Genomic DNA, 14,876 nt, shown 5'->3' on the forward strand with positions numbered 1-14,876 from the left:
TAAACAAATGCTACAGCTAAAATATTAATCTATCCCTGCTTTAGATCCCTGTATCTTACACCCTTTGAGGAATTCAAACAAAACAATATTCTGAGAATTTTAACAAGCTGTTCTATCATCAAGTCTGCTCAAAAGATGTACCAGGCTTCCTTGCCTCTTGCCTAATGATGAGCTGGAATCATATGAATGGGCTGATCTGGATCGCTAAAGCCATACTTCTAAAGCCAAGAGGGCACCACCACTTCCCAGGGACAAGTGGCAAAAGCATTCTATGGGACGTGCAACTGTATTACCTGGGGCTGAGGTGGGAGAGGTAGGAGATACAACTATCTTGACCAAAGAGTTGCAGTGTAGACTAGCCATAACACAGAGGTGTACAAACCATTGACTGAGAGACAATTGACTCTTTATTCTCCATGAAGATTATAAGAAAGAAGACAGTTTGACTTTACTGCTGTCAACAACACTGCAGTGCTCTACTAGTGCCCATAAAGAGTGGCTTGAAGAAGGCATGAGCTGTTTATTTTCAATATACAAGGAAGAGCCTTACAAGCAATGGAAAAAGAATTCAAACTGGAAATGCCAGTTTAATCATGCATTTTTGAGGCCCTGATTTTACATCAGAAGTTTTTTTTTGAGGCTAATGGAAGCACCTGGTAAATGACATTGCTTATTTGCCACAGAAAGCTCCCCCCACAGTAAGTCTACACCAGACTATGACAAACCTTGCCAGATGATTACCAGATGATTGCTTCATATGTCCTTAATGAAATTAATGTAGCAGTGATGAAGTCAGGGACATTTTCCATCAATTAGCCATTTCTAATCTAGAAGTGGACTTTGTATTTTGAGGGCTGGCTTGCAGTAAAAAACATTTCTGCTAAAACAACACCAAGACAACACACACAATTCCCCATGAGAAACTGACTTCCTTTTTCACAGATAGTCTCCAAGATACACATTTAGTATTTCTTTGCCTTCTGAGCTTTTTTTTTGCACTACATTTACAGTAATTACCTTTGTGATAGCAAATATCTTCGTAGAACAAAAGCATCTGCAATTGACAGATACATTGCTCCTAAACATCAACCCACCTGCCTTTCTTTCTTGAGTCTATGTGTAGAACAGTAATGCTTACCAAAAGTTTTCTGTTATTTATCTTTATAACTAGTTTTGAGACTTTGAAAGTGACAGAATTATTTATGGTTTAGAAAGAGAGGGAATATTAGCAGCTCTTCATTTAAGAGAGTTACAACTCCTGTGCAATACGTGCAACAGCTACAGATATAAAGATGTGATCATTTAACAAAACATTCCCCACCACATTGGGCAGAAATTAGAAGATGCTGCAACTGATGCCAGAGGATTGTACTGTTCTGTCTTAATGGGGAGCCATTCAGAAGACAAGAAACTAGCTGGTGAACAGAATAGTTTTGGTAAGCTGTCCAGAAACAATACAACATCCATGAAACCAATATCCTATTTCTAACTTCAGACTTAGTAAAGACATTAATTTTTTTTCCAGCGCTGGAAGCTAAACAATTAGAGGTGACAGATGACCAGAGAGCAAAACAGTCTCTGGAAGAGTAGATGAGTCAGTTAGGCAAAGTCAATTTTATACAAGCAAAACTGGAAGGAGGAAATATTGCCAGCTGAAGATGATGAATCGCATTAGGCAGGCTCTATGGTGGGTTTTGCAGGCTGCCAGACCCATGGGAGTCCTGCACAGAACACTGTGAGGTGTGTACAGGCTTCAAAAAAGGGAAATTCTTTCTAAATAAACATTATTTTAAGAAGATTGCCTGAAGGGCAAAAGGGGTCCTCACTCACATAATTTCTTCCCTGAGACAGGTCTGCAGAATTAATCACTGCCAGACTCAGGGAGAACACTGACCAAAAGGTTGGCCTTTGAGGTAGAAAAAAATTGAAGGAATCCATCTTAAGAAATACTTATGATTAGCAATATTGACCTGGAGGAGAGACACCTGATGCAATCTTCTCACTCAGATGTGCTGAAGACAGTGCTTTGAAACATATACCAAACCCAACTGCTGGTACTGTGTCCGTTTACTGCTTTTAAAAGCACAGTATCACTGACAGGATGTAAAACCACTAAGTTTTATCCTGGGCAGTCTGCCCCTGTAGGTGTCAGCAATTTTTCAGATGATACCTTCCATATAAAGGTTGCTATTATTTCTGGCTTTTATAGTCAAGGCAAGACAATGCATTTCTTCTGCTTCACTCCAGCTTGCCGTATGTCCAACACAGCTAGCTCTCACTCTTCCTTTATGCAGTTTTTCCCTGTCATTGCTTGACAGTACATTCAAGTGTTCAAATTCTGTCATTCACTGACTGTAACGTAATGGATTTGTTACCATATATCACCTTTCAAGAAGTGATCTCCTCAAGTTCATTTTGCGCTTTTTGGATATTCAGCTCTTCACCAGCTCAATCTGAAACGCTGCATCTCTCTGTATTCAGTGCCTTGGTTTTGCATCCCTCCTCCCTATGCACCACATCAACCTCTGAAATGTGCAGCAAATGTTTTAAGTTTAAACATATGAACAAGGGGCACTTTCAGACCTATTTGGGTCAGTATCATGAAGTTCATGCCAAAGGACGTTGTGTGCTAGCTGAGCAATGCAGTGCTTTTTTTCCAACTGCTTCAGTCACCAGCCAACTACGTGAACTATCCTGAACAACTCCTTTAAAATTTGTAATGAAAACATTTAATATAAAAACAAAAAAGCAGGAACAAACTCATCTTAATTACATACAGAGACCAGTGAAACATTACAAAATTCCTGTAGTTTGGGCCACCGAAGTCCTTAGTTTTTTTCACAGTATGCTTTCTTTTACTTAGGATAAACATCTAGGTTTTCTTTGCCATCTACAGAGCCCTAAGGTCCCCTAATGCAGGTTTCATCATCTCTCCTTGACACATGCCATCAAACTACTTCCAGAAAGAGTTGCCATTAGGAAGGGAGCCTCCAGGCACAACATTACACAGTTGCCTGGTTCATACAAATGTGAATTGGGAAAAATAATCAACCACTTTTAAATACAGCTTTAAAATCATGCAGTTGAACTTGCCTACACTACTTACATGAAACATCTTGTAGTCATTCCACAGAGCAATAAAATTTATTAGCATTTTTCTGTAAGGCAGTAACAACTGGAGATACACAATAGCATCTCTCTTCAAAGAGATTTTACAAAGCAGCAAAGCCCTTCTAGTATAAATTGTACTAGAAAGCCTAGAATGGTTTCAGATTTGGTACAAGCTATACATGTATTCTGTTACTCTTCTTGCTTTTCCCTTCCTCGTTGGATTCCCATTTCATTTTTTCAGAAACACTTTTTAAAAAAAATTTTTTTCTTTCTGCCTTGCAACTCAACATTCTTTCTCTATTCCCTCATTCACAAGTTATTTGCTGGCTGGTTTAGAGAAAGACCCACATGGAGAGAGGGTAGTCACAGTAGCAAAGGCTCTACCCCCGTATGACGGGGCTGTACTTGTGAGTGAGTCTCCTCATCATCCGTGTCACACACCACTGTGTGTGCAAGGAGCAAAGAGGGGCTGCTCTTCCAAGGGCACACACTTGAGCTAGTCTGTGTCTAGGAATAAGGACTGACTCATGTCTTCACTACCAATACTAATTGTTTCTATCAAAACCAACCTATTCTGCTACTCCTTGAAAAGATACTTCTGCACATGAAAATTGGCACTGATAGAAGCGTAAGACATAATATTTTTTTCAGCTTTGGGGAAATCAGATCATCTGTGAGCACAAAGGAACCCTACCCAGGAGTCCTCCAAGCTACTTTGCATACCGTGTTTTCTATGTTTTGTTCTCCCCTGAAACATAAGTTATCAGTAACTGCTAGAGGAAAGATCCAGAATTCAATGGACCAACTAGTCAACTGGACATGGCAAATACTCTTTTCCTGACATAAACCCCTCTTCTTCCTCTGCCACCTCTGTCTTATGTATCATCTTTAAGTGTCTGTAGACCTTAATGAACATCTGATCCTTGACTGTAGGATGTGACCTTTGACTGCTAAGAGGCTTTTTTACTACCTTTACTACTTTCAGATCCCAAAATACAATTTAGCAGCTACTAGGCTACTTCTCTTCAGTCACACCTGTGTTCACACTTTGGAGATGCTGGCATCATTTTAAGAGCTTTTTCATTACTAATTTTCACTTCATTCTCAAAGCTGTGCACTGGCCTTCTTAGCTCCTCACGTACAAAAAGTAACCAACCTCAAAAACACAGGCAACAATGCTATTTTAAAAGGCAACTTGCAGCTTACAATGAAAACATTGCTGATAAACACCATAGTTCTAAAAGATCCTAAAGCATTCAAGCTCACATTTAGACAGCCTTGATCTTACTTGTGACCTTCCTCTGCTCCGGTTTAGACAATATCCCACTCAGCTACTAGACTACACTTGTGGAGGCTGTGCCCTCTCCATTGAGAATGCAGGTTATCCAAGGACAATGCTCATGGGTTTAAAATGTCATTTAAATACAGGCAATTCTGAATGGAAGTTGGTCTTTGAGCAATGCAGTAGGATTCTCTGCAGTTTGGCTAAGAAATTCAGCTAGTATGCAATCACCAGAAAATATTACAGTGGTTTTAATTTTTGCACAGAACAGACAAATTTGTTGTTTTGAAAGGTCATGACAGTAAATTGCATGGAATTCAATTTACCTCCCTCAGATGGATGAAAGTCTGAGTCAAACACAGAACAGTGGAAGCCTTTGGCTCCAAGAAGTCTGTGCTGATTTAAACCTGCTCTTACACAGGCAAACCCTCCTTTCAGCTACACATTATTAGAGCTTGTGATTTTCAACTGATCTTTTTTCTCAGCTGTGCTATTGTAGCAAATTGTATTATAGATGAGCATCAAAGCCATGGTCAATTCAAGGAAAGTTTGTTTGTTTTTAACCAGGAAGTTAGCAAATATAAAACTATTTGTGACACAGAGATCATCATAGTTGTCTCACACTCATTTCTCCATGTGTAAAGTGAAATACAAAAAACTACAGGAAGAATATGGGAGAGAACACCATCAGTACAACACAGAAAGACAAATACTGGAAAAGCAAACAAGCACAAGGATGAGTTTCAAAAACACAAAGACCTGGAAGACAAAGTCAAAGGAATATCCTGAAAACGTTTTAGCTTCACAGTACACTGAGGAGGAGAGTGACACACCTGTAGCACACCTGATTTGACAGGGTCCTTATATATAACTGAGAAGAGCATCAGAGCTAGTGAGCAGCTCATTCTCGACTGGATGTATCCTATCAGGCAGTAACTCTTACCTAAAGCTCTCTGGGTATTCTACAACAGCCATGTTGATAACATCCAGTGCATGCTGATAGTGCTTCTGAGCTGAAAAGAGGAGGGCCAGCAGATGAAGTGAATTCATGTCATCTTTGCACAGTTGCAGGGCTTCTTGAAGATAATCTATAGCATCTGAAATCTAGAAGGAGATGGGATAGAAATAAGAAGAGAACACATTAGTCCTTCAGTCCTACATTATACCTCAAAGATAAGAACAAACACAGTCATTATAAATTCTGAAGAAATTCTACTTAGGCACCTTCTAGTATCCAAACAGTTTGCCAAAATTAACAGACTGCACTGCTTGGAAAAACCACGCATTCTGGAGCAAGGAGTCTGCAGCATTACTAAATCACTGCTTATAAACAAGAGCAGCAGACCTGATCCAATCAACCCCCTCTCACTCTGACTTGGTGATTCTATGCCACAAACAGATGCATTACAGAAGACCAATTCTCAGGTCCATTTTCTAGGATAGGTGGCTGGTTCTTCACCTGAGGGAGAGCATTACACAGCTCTGCTGCATTTTGTCTCTTCTAATGGCTGTACAAAGCCTTTCACGATTTGGACCAAGAACATAAAAATTAAGTTTGAATGTTCAAGGGTAAAAGAGTCAAGATTTAAAATGCTGTCAGAAAAAGAAATATCTTTTCAAGCAATGATGTAAAGAGCAGTCCTGACACTCACAGCAGCAGCATGTTATTAGAATCAAGTCTCACTTGGCAGCAAACTTAACATTTATAATGAATGCAAGTATATCACATGCTCTTTGTGATCCAGTACGCTACTTCAGGCTATCTTTTCAAAAGGGAACTTCTTAGCAGATTTTCTTTTGTTTGTTTACCAATAAGTTTTATGCAGAGGATTTTCTTTAAGATTCTCTGAAATTAGTACATAAATTATTCCAGATCTGTGTTTGGCTCTGAAAGGCTGCAGAAAACAAAACATGGAAGTGTATAAATTTCTTTTCCTCAAGTATATGCTTTCCAGTGCTTCTCTTAATGGATGCAGCAGGTAGTTCCTTCTTCCCCAGTCTGAGAACTTCCTACCTAGCAAAGCTTTGCAGACATTCTTCTACCCTGGCATACCACCAGTGTCAAATTCCCACCACCTCCACAGATCTCTCACAAAAACAAGCAGAACATAAATAAGGAAAGTAACAATTTCACTGCCTGCAGCTACAGCAGAGGTTGTTTATTATCTAGATCCCAGGAATGCTTCTGGGAGCATGGTATATAAATATATGTTCTGTTCATGGGACAGCTTCATCTTAATGCCCAACTGACATTTCACTCTCACTGTGCATATACAAGCCGTACTACTTAACTACTCTGTTACTGGTGACTCCATGCAAGCCTGGAGATCAGTGTGACTGCTCCAGACATAACCCCAAACTGGCATCTGGCCCACAGTGTCAAAACTGCTGAATGTCCTGGCTTGGATTCAGGTTGGGATACATGACTGAGTGCTCAGCTTTAATGAATTACTGCTTGTCAGTGGAGCTACTTGAACCACATGTGTTGTTATAGCTTACTGCAAAGGTAAACACACTGGCTTGAACCACCAGTGATCCCTCAGCAGCTCACTAGAACACCTTTTTGTACAATGTAAAAACACTAGCAAAGACAAGACAACTTGGAACCAGGACAACAAGCCTGAGATTGTGGTGAGCCCAGACCTGCTCTCCATGAAGTTCTTCAATAGATATACCAGAGGTATACAAGTTGACTTGCTAAAACAAAGCTGCTATCAAGACTCTTTCTGCACTCAGGACTAAAAACACTTCCTATTTTTCCTATTCCTCTGTCTCAGACCTGCACAAGTAGTCATAAAGAAAACACAATTTTAGGGAAAAGTAAGTTCATTAGAAGAAAATCTGCAAATCAAAAAAATGGAGGAAATTTTAAGCAACCTGTTCCATCTGACCCTGTTTTGAGCAGAGATTGAACTGAGTGATCCCTAGAGGTCCCCTCTCAAACTCAACTATTCTATGATTGTAAGACTTATGAAGGTGATCCTAATATGCTAGTGTGAATTAGACAAAGAATAATACTTGCAACTGGTGTCTTTACTGAGGGGCTTCCAAATGGTAAGGTACTTGACCTTGTATGTGAGTGTGCAAACTGAGTCATTGATACTTTGCTGTATGTGTTGCGAGGGACTTAGGACAACACAACTGCAAGTCCATATCCCTGATAGAGGCCTGCCACCAAAAAAAGCTCTCTGACTGCTGCAAGATACGTGAAATAAAGCTGCACAAAGTCAGCTGTGGTCACTAGTACAAACCTGTACCTGCTGGACAGGCAGCCATATACTGCTGAAACAGACAATCTAAAATAATTCCCCTGTTCTGTAGCACTGGGCCTGCAATGGTTACATCTCATTTCAGTGCTTCCTTCTCATACCAGCAGAGTCACAGGCAATAGCTGGTTCTGAAAATTAATTATGCTTCCCTGGCACCTAATTGTTTAACTTCAGTCCAAAAAGATTCCTGAGTGCAGTAACACCATTAGTGGCCTACAAAGTACTGCTGCATAATTAGAAACAGTGGGCAAAACACAGATAAGAAAAAATAACTTTTAATAATATGAATTTTATGCCTTTCTGGGAAGCATTATATGAAACAACAACCTGCAACAGACAAGATGCAGTGAAATACAAACTAAATTTCTAGAACAACAAAATCAAGATATTTGGCAGGACTAAAAGTGAACTTCTTCTCCAAGATGTATTTTTATTTAAGTAACTATATTATATGAGAAAGATGAAAGCTGGCAGCCCAGATGGCACCCTGAAACTTCAGGGCTTTATCAGAGGTAGGCTGCCAGTTTAAAATTCCCTACAAGTGCTGAGCTTTGAAGTAATCTTATTTCAGCTGAACTCCAAGTCCAAGTGCATGGCACACAGGTATATTCACATCACACTGATCAGGAAGCAAAGATGCTGCAGAAATAGCATCCTACAGCACTCCCCAGAATAATGCCACAACATGGATTGCTTAGGCTGTCTCTTATACAATAGGATTTATTTCAACAATGCTGTATGTTTCCTTAAAAACAGTGTCAGGATGTTACAATTACAGGTATAAAAAGGAAAGCAGTATGAGTGTTAAAAATAATTCCCAACAGTTGAATGTGCTTGCATATTTAAAATGGTAAACAAAACAGGAACTTGTAAGAGTTTTCAGACCTTGTAATTTCACATCCATTGACAGTTACACTTAATTAACCATTAAAACTACCCACTCCATCTCTTTTTATAGCATGGGGTTATAGAAAGGAGAAAGCTTTATTGGATGACAAGAGCTTCAACTGAAAATGGACTTGTTACAGTCCACCAGAACAGGAAAACAGGAGCAGACACATCTGTGGGTAATTACTTAATTCTTACTACAAGCCATTTTTGATCACCAGTCTAGGACAGAAGGCAGAAAAAGAGCATGCTGCTGTCCAGCAAAGGAGGCACTAGCTGGTCTAGGAGAAAGATGGACCAGAAATACCCACAACCAAGCAGTCACTGAAAGAAGCATCTCTTGACACCTACTAAAACACAGCTCCCCTACTGGGGCAAAGGCAGCAGTCTCTCCTTCCTGAAACCAAAAGAGAAACTGCAGAAAAGAGCTGAAATATTTTCCCTGTTCTCTTAACTGATGTTTGTCTTAGTTTTACATCCAGACAGCTCCGGAAAGAAGTAAATGTTTTCTGGATATTGCCACTTGAAACCTGAGGTCTTTTGGAAGCCCACCTGAAATTCACGGTATATCCAAACCTCAGCTGCTGACCCTTTGCTGTCTTTCCCTTCCTATTTTCATGCAAAGAAAAGTGACATCAAGTATTAAAATGATATGAAACCTACATATGTTTTTTCTATGTATCCAATACCGATTTACATGATATTCAAGGTCAAAAACATCCCCTCCCAAAACGAAAAGGGAATCAACACTTAACAAGAGCAGTGCTGACTCTCTAGTCATTTCCATAGAAACTGGCCTGCTAAAAAACTAAGGCAAGGCATTAAAATCAGTGAGCTTTAAAATGTTCGTTCTACCCTGTTTTTGCTGATCCAAATGCTGTTACCACAGAAACAGAAGCTGAACCAGCTGCCAGGAGTTGGGAGTTACAGGTCTCATTTGTCGATCAGGTCAGCCAGCTGCCAGCCAGGCGCTGCAGGTGGAGATACCCACTGCAGCAGAGACTGACCTCGGCCTCATGGCACTTCAACCCTGAGGCACAATCAGACTGAGACCCTCCTTACACAAGAGGGTATTCTACTCTGCATTTTGCTGCAAAATCCACTCTAAAACGCTGTGGGGCTGACCTAGATCCTCCAGAAGTCACTGAGTCTTCCCAGTGACGCCAGTGGTCTTTAGGACACAGACACACAAACATAAGCACAAAGCACATCATCATCATCATCTTTCATTTTTGTTGCTGGTGGTTTCAACTGTCAGCTCTGCAGGAACCTTTTAGAACCATTCCTGCTGTTGTCACATCCTAACTGTACGTCAGAGGAAGCTTATGTTTCTCCATTTCCCCTTTCCCTTGCCCAGTGAGAGAGAGACAAGTGCTATTGGAAATATTTCACAGCCTTCCAAGGAAGGTGTATTGCTCCAGCTTTGCTTGACACTCTACTGGTCAGCTGCCTCTCTTGCTTTGTTCCATGAAAACGCTCTCTTATCTACGCAAGCTGATATCTAGATTTTTCAGTGCTAGGTAAGGTTACCTCATTTATTGACTCTATGAAAACAAAAAGGTCTATTTTTTGAGAAAAACATTCAGATATCATACTATAACCTACTATGTAGAAATAGCCTGATTTGTTGGTACTCTAACATTGCCTGATGAAAGTCCTAACCGTGATGTTCACTAGCTAATGCAATCTATCAAAAAAGGTATCATTTATCTTTCAGTTAATCAGAAAGAGAATATATTAGATACTTTAAATAATTAAGGATATTAAAAATGCATTACCAAATGTTTATCATTAAGTAAACTGGCAAAAGAAGAGCAGGATATTTTACAGCAGTCTAAAAATAAAGATGTCTCAGGTATCGCCTCTCTCTCCAAGCATGCATTAAAGATTTATGGCTCACTTGATGGGAGAAGAGCAGAAGTATCACAGGGGTCAGCCTGACACTACATAATACACTTAGATCGTACAGCTATGGGAGCAGAGGCAGAACTTCAAGGATGAAAAGACACATATGAAGTACACAAAAGCAAAAAATTAACATGAGGATAAGAGACTGAATGCTAAGAACTGGAGGGAAGGGAAATGAACAAGTAAGACAGACAAAACAACATTGCAAAGACAGGCTACAAACAGAGAAAAAAGAAAGGGTAAGAGCTTAAAATGCAGTAGACCAGTAACAGTGAAAACTAGAAAGAACCATGTATCACAAAAATCGTGATTCTATTTTTCAGCATAACTGTTGAAAATCTGTAATGCTTTTACATATGGCAAGAAGCAGAAGAGTCAGCGGATCAGACAATCTCCTCTAAGAGGCAAAAAGCTGTGAGAGAAAGAAGAGTAGCTGGATATTTTTTAATGAAAGACCCTGAGCAAACTGCATCATAAAGCAGCCAGTAGGCAGATGAGAAACTTAAATAAGCCATTTTAATTATCCTTTCTTATTGCAGGCTTTCTCACAACACACCACTCTCATTATGAAAGGGTTGCAAAAGTGACATTATCAAGAAGGTGCTCTCTTGGAACAATTAGTTTAACTTAATGAACACACAGCTCCCCTAATTAGCACAGGAAAGTAAGAACAATCCAACTGTTCAACTCTGTAGACTAAGGGAAGAAAACTGCAGCAAGCAGAAAGCATTCCAAAGAAGGAAACTATGATGAAGAAATTTCAAATCTAGATAGAGGCATTGAAAAAATAGAGGCTGTTTGCTCCAGTAAAGACTTTGGTTTCTAAACAGAAAGGACAGAGAAATAAAATACATCCCAATTTTAAGAAGGGGCAGAAAAATACAGCACAACCCAAATGGTTGTGTTTTTTTTTCCTGAAATGCAGTGAAAAGTATTTTCTGATCAGCTTAATTTTTGTGAGTTAACACCTGCAGCAGCATTCAAATGCCAACTAATCCCACTCACTGCAGAGCTCCAACGCTTGTCAAAGCCTAACGTCAAACGTGCCCAAGTATGGAATAAAGCAATCCCCAGCGCAGAGCGCGCGATCTGGCACGATACAGACTCGGGCAGTAACGAGAGAGCCTTTGGAGCGGCCTGCAGCAGGACACAGCATGATACCAGGGAACAGGAATAAACACATCTCGCTCATCCCAGGCAGACAAAGTTGCTCCAAGACTGCTAAGGAGTTAGAGCTGAACACATGCCCTAGGGAAGGTCAGTCCATGTGCTATATAATTATTATTTTAAAAATAAGAATAAAAACGTATTTTACATAAGCATATTCTGATTCCTTGTTATCAACTACAATGCAGGAAGAAAGGGACCCTGTTTAGCAAGCCTGGGTCTTGCTCAAAACTGGACTGTCCTTCCACCCTCTCATGACTCAATGATTTCCAATTATTGCACATACCTGTCTGACAAGAGCCAGCTGCAGTGATAGGTAGAGGATGATTTGGTGATCTTCTGGGGCCAAGTCACGTGCTCTTTAAGGATGACACAACACAAAAGGAAAGTGATGGTTAGATTGCACTTTGCAGAATTCCTTCTCAAAGAGCCACACATAGGAACAAAACAAAATCCAGGCTTCCCCCACAGGAAACTAGTCTAGTAACAAGGAAGCACATTGAAACTGGACAAAAAGCAGAACTATGTTGCCCTGGCTAAGCTAAGGTCACAGGAACGAGTATGAGAAACACAACTGCCAGGATGTTATACAACCTATATGCTCCCTCATTAAATGCCACTTACTATCTTGGAACTTGGATTACTAATCTGGAAAAAGTAGCTCTGAGTTCATAACAAAGCCATCAGAGCATTATTTTAAGTAATATGGGTGATGGACACAGTTATCCAACTTGTTCCTATACTGCCACTTTTCAAACAGTAGGAGAGGGTTAGGTTAGCACGGAAAAAGTAGTCACTATTCTAACTGTAAGCATGTAGAGGACTAAAGAGTAGAGGACTGAAGATCAGGAGCCTTTGACATAAGCTGGTGCTCAAACATACAAAACATTCTCCACCCTGCAGCTTCTAGTCTTACTGTTGACAGTAGATTCCTAATTTGGAAAGGGAAGACACTGAGGGAGGAATGATTTGACGACAGAAGCTGTGGCTGGACCAAAACCAAGGCCTTTACTTCTCAAACTTGGACTCCAAGATACTGTTACCTTCTAGTCCACAGCAGGCAGCGTGCACTGCAGTGATCCCTCAGCTAGTGAAGGCTGCAGCGTCTCCAGAACCAGATGTAAAGGCTCTTAGCAGGGCAACACAGGGAACTGGGATGGACAATCTGGGCCAAAGTGTCCCCTCTGAGACTAAGCTAAGCATGGAACTGCAGTCTGAGTTTACTACCCTGTGGAGAAGCCACTAACCAAGGCAATGAGAGAATAGTGCTCTGGGGAACCTAACCCAGGAGTGACGTGGGGATCCAGCTCATGCCATACTGACAGCCACGTACCAGTGGATGATCCCCGCTCCGACTCACAGAGCTCACTGGTAGCTCACCAGCACACGGAAGACATTTCACATGGGAGAAATGGGGAAGAGGAAGGTCTCTAGCAGCCAACTGACATTCCTGACCTCTTTCTGGGCTGCATTCCAGGACACCAGGGAAGCCTGCACCTGCATTACCCTACCCAAAGCGAGCACAATTAATGTCCTTATGAGGGAAAAATGACAGGATGACAACACTGGAGGTTAAAAACCCTGATAAAACTATTAATTTGCTAATAATGAACAAATAAACAAATAAGAATAATTACTTTAGGAAACAAACCATATACCATTTTAATGGCAGCCACTTTTAGAATGCCATCTTGGCCTGTGAGCAAGAAGCTGTTCTCAGAGCCATTTTATAACTAATGGCTCTAGAACAAATCAATTTGGTATGGACTGAATGTGTCCTCTACCTCTGCAAGTCAAGGTAGCACTCGAGGATTCTGAAGCAATGCCAAAGACATCAAAGTGCCATCAGCACAGGCAAATCACTAATTCTCCTTCCACTAAAAAACACGAGAAACCCTCACAAATCAAAACCGACACCCCACAAAAAATCCAGCCAAACAACAATAAGACTCCAAAAGATAGAAACCAGCTTTGCCCTATGCTGATGGAGCAGGGTGAGCCACCTTTTAGAAAGCAACTCCTATGAAACCTTCAGTAGCCTCTCCAGCAATAAATAACAGGGGAAAGTTACCAAGAGTAGAACAGGAAAGATTAATGCTGTTTTTGAAAAGAAAGAAAGGATTGTTACTTTACTGCTCAGTTTCCTTAGAAGGAATTAGAAAAATATTTGATGCAATCTTCCAGCTGAAAAGGCCCCTTACAAAGATGGCTACAGGCCAACTGTGGCCTGAGAGATCATATATGTACTTCACAAACAGGTGCAAACCCAAGGAAGATTGAAAAAAGAAAGAAATCTAACTCAGGCACAAAAACACAAGTAATCAGCTCAGTATCACATCCCTGTTGGCTGAGGTTTGAGTAACTAACATTTGGCTAGAAGTTTGTCTGCTTTGGTTAAGATACCATGAAAACAAGTCCCATCCAATGGAAAGGTTAAAGGATAAAAATAAATGCAGTTTAAAAGCTCTGCAGTACCATAATTGCATAAAAATTGGTCAGCAGTGGAAGTATTCCATTGGAGTGCAGGAACTAGTGCGACTTAGAAGTATACTCTCAATCTAAACAGTGAACAAATAAATGGCTTTTTAAAATTTTATCTCTCAGATCTCCATAGGATAAATATCCAGAATTACATCTGTGATTTCAGCTCTTGCAATCACTGCAAAACCAATGCAAGACAAACATGCTGGACTCCTTGTTCAGCGTCAGAAAAAACAGCTAAGATCCATTAATGTTGTTTAACCTGCTAAACCTGTACTTTGACATAGCAGATATCTCAAATTTTCTACATTTTTATCATATATTTATGACCACACCAAACCCAGAATTACATACTTCAGCCTAAGACCTGGACCACATAAGCTTCCATTTAGTTGCCATCCAAAGTCAGCAGGCATCTACATTTACAGTAACTACCCAAACACCACCCTGTGTATTTTGGGTGGTGTAACTTCATCATAACGGGATCAGGAAACTCACACCTCATCTCGCTACCACATAGAACTGACAAAAAGGGTTTTAACCTAAGCAGTTTTATCTGAGGTACCTGTAGTTGCAGGACAGTTTAATTCAGTTACTTTCAGGGCAGAGCCATTGGATCAGTCGCCCCCACAGAACAGAGTGATGAAGAACAGGTGAGTGGTGATTGTTTCCTGTGGTAGCTCTGTGGTCTCCTTCCCATACAACAGCTCATGTAAACACTCATTAGGACAGCAATTATCCCCTCCCCACTAAGGGCACTGGTGCCAGGT

General features: G+C 40.5%; 1 protein-coding gene across 4 annotated transcripts in view; it reads right to left on the reverse strand.

Moving 5' to 3' along the window:
- The window catches only part of TTC7A (tetratricopeptide repeat domain 7A), a 176,389-nt gene that overhangs the window by 89,480 nt on the left and 72,033 nt on the right, over positions 1–14,876 (reverse strand). For all 4 annotated transcript variants that reach the window (XM_071577114.1, XM_071577106.1, XM_071577097.1 and 1 more), the window contains 2 exons: positions 11,912–11,984; positions 5,337–5,497 (listed from right to left, as the gene is read on the reverse strand). In XM_071577114.1, the coding sequence (XP_071433215.1) occupies positions 5,337–5,497; positions 11,912–11,984 (234 nt within the window). The remainder of the gene's footprint in view (positions 1–5,336; positions 5,498–11,911; positions 11,985–14,876) is intronic.

Source organism: Pithys albifrons, chromosome 2, assembly GCF_047495875.1.
Source record: "Pithys albifrons albifrons isolate INPA30051 chromosome 2, PitAlb_v1, whole genome shotgun sequence".
In the NCBI taxonomy this organism is placed as follows: Eukaryota; Metazoa; Chordata; class Aves; order Passeriformes; family Thamnophilidae; genus Pithys; species Pithys albifrons.